Raw genomic sequence first — 1,180 nt, 5'->3', positions numbered from 1 at the left:
AATACGACCTCAAAACGCTGACACACCTTCTTGATTCTGGATTATGCGGACGTACGAACTACGCAGCGTTTACGCACTATGATACAGGAAAGTCTTAACTCACAGCTTGCGTCAAGATTTTTATGTCTTGCTAGTGCTCGTGAAGTGAGCGACCGCGTAGTCATCACAAGCATTCCCAACCGCGTACTATGTCAATAGCTCAGCGAGATGTTGAAAACTCTTCTTTTTTTATACCATTTTATTTCACACCCGAAGACGACTTCGAGACGTATGAAGTCAAGGTAGTACCGTCTAAAATAAGGCTCATTCACGAATTTACCATCAACTCCGCAACAACACTTCACACAACTCCAGCATCACCAAGCGCGTCGCCATCGCCGGAGCCGCATCCTTTGCCAAGTACTTCGCTGAAGAATTCCCCAAGGCTGGACTTGAGGTCGTTATCTTGACTGGCTCGCAAAGGACTTTTGTGACGGAAAACCCGGAGTAATCGAGCAGCGCATCGCTGACTACCAGTCAGTTCCACAACTCGTTGAGCTGCTGAAGGACTGCGACGCCCTGGTGTCCACGATCGCTAGCATGAACCGAGGCCTGGCGATCGTTGACCTCTGCCAAGAAAGTGAGCGACTTGAAGATCATCTTCGAGACTGGGGAACAGCTTCAAGAAATCGCCAAACGCAATGATCCCTTGTTTACGTCAATTCTGGCGGAATTCAAGCTGTAGGCCCCTCAAGGCAAGCTGCGCTTTGACCAGCAGAAGGTGCAATGCGACCATCAAGAGCTATTCCCGCATGTGCACTTTTCCACGATTCTCGAGTTGCTCGAGAAGGCGGAGAAGAACCCCTCGGCGACTATCTAGACTCACTTCCTCAGCTAAAATGTGAAAGGACGTCAGCTCTCTCGAGTAGATGATGTGCATGATAGCATCAAATCTCCACAATTTCGGAATGCGAAAAATCCTTCACTTTCTTTTTGTGTGCGAATATCTAGCGTATGATTTGAGCTTCCAATCTTTCTAGTAACCAAGCCTACAGCCAAATAGAGAGTATGTGTTCTGTTTGCCACTGTGCGCTGTGATAAAGGCTTGAGCAGTACAGAAGTGTACCGATAGTTATTCGATGCATCAGAATGGATCCGACGTTGGAGTGCGCCTACAGCACCGAAGAGAGCAAAAAAGCCA

At 48.1% G+C, this 1,180-nt stretch overlaps 1 protein-coding gene across 1 annotated transcript; it reads left to right on the top strand.

The window, feature by feature from the left end:
• Nucleotides 1-270: 270 nt before the first annotated feature.
• PPTG_22663 (hypothetical protein) lies at nucleotides 271-490 on the top strand (the record flags this gene model as incomplete). Its single annotated transcript, XM_008905784.1, has 2 exons — nucleotides 271-281; nucleotides 355-490. The coding sequence occupies 2 exons, from the start codon at nucleotides 271-273 to the stop codon at nucleotides 488-490; spliced, it is 147 nt and encodes a 48-aa protein (XP_008904032.1).
• Between the last annotated feature and the right edge of the window lie 690 nt (nucleotides 491-1,180).

The sequence above is a fragment of the Phytophthora parasitica genome, assembly GCF_000247585.1.
Source record: "Phytophthora parasitica INRA-310 unplaced genomic scaffold supercont2.21, whole genome shotgun sequence".
NCBI lineage: Eukaryota > Oomycota > Peronosporomycetes > Peronosporales > Peronosporaceae > Phytophthora > Phytophthora nicotianae.
This window is presented reverse-complemented; position numbering and strand designations above follow the sequence as displayed.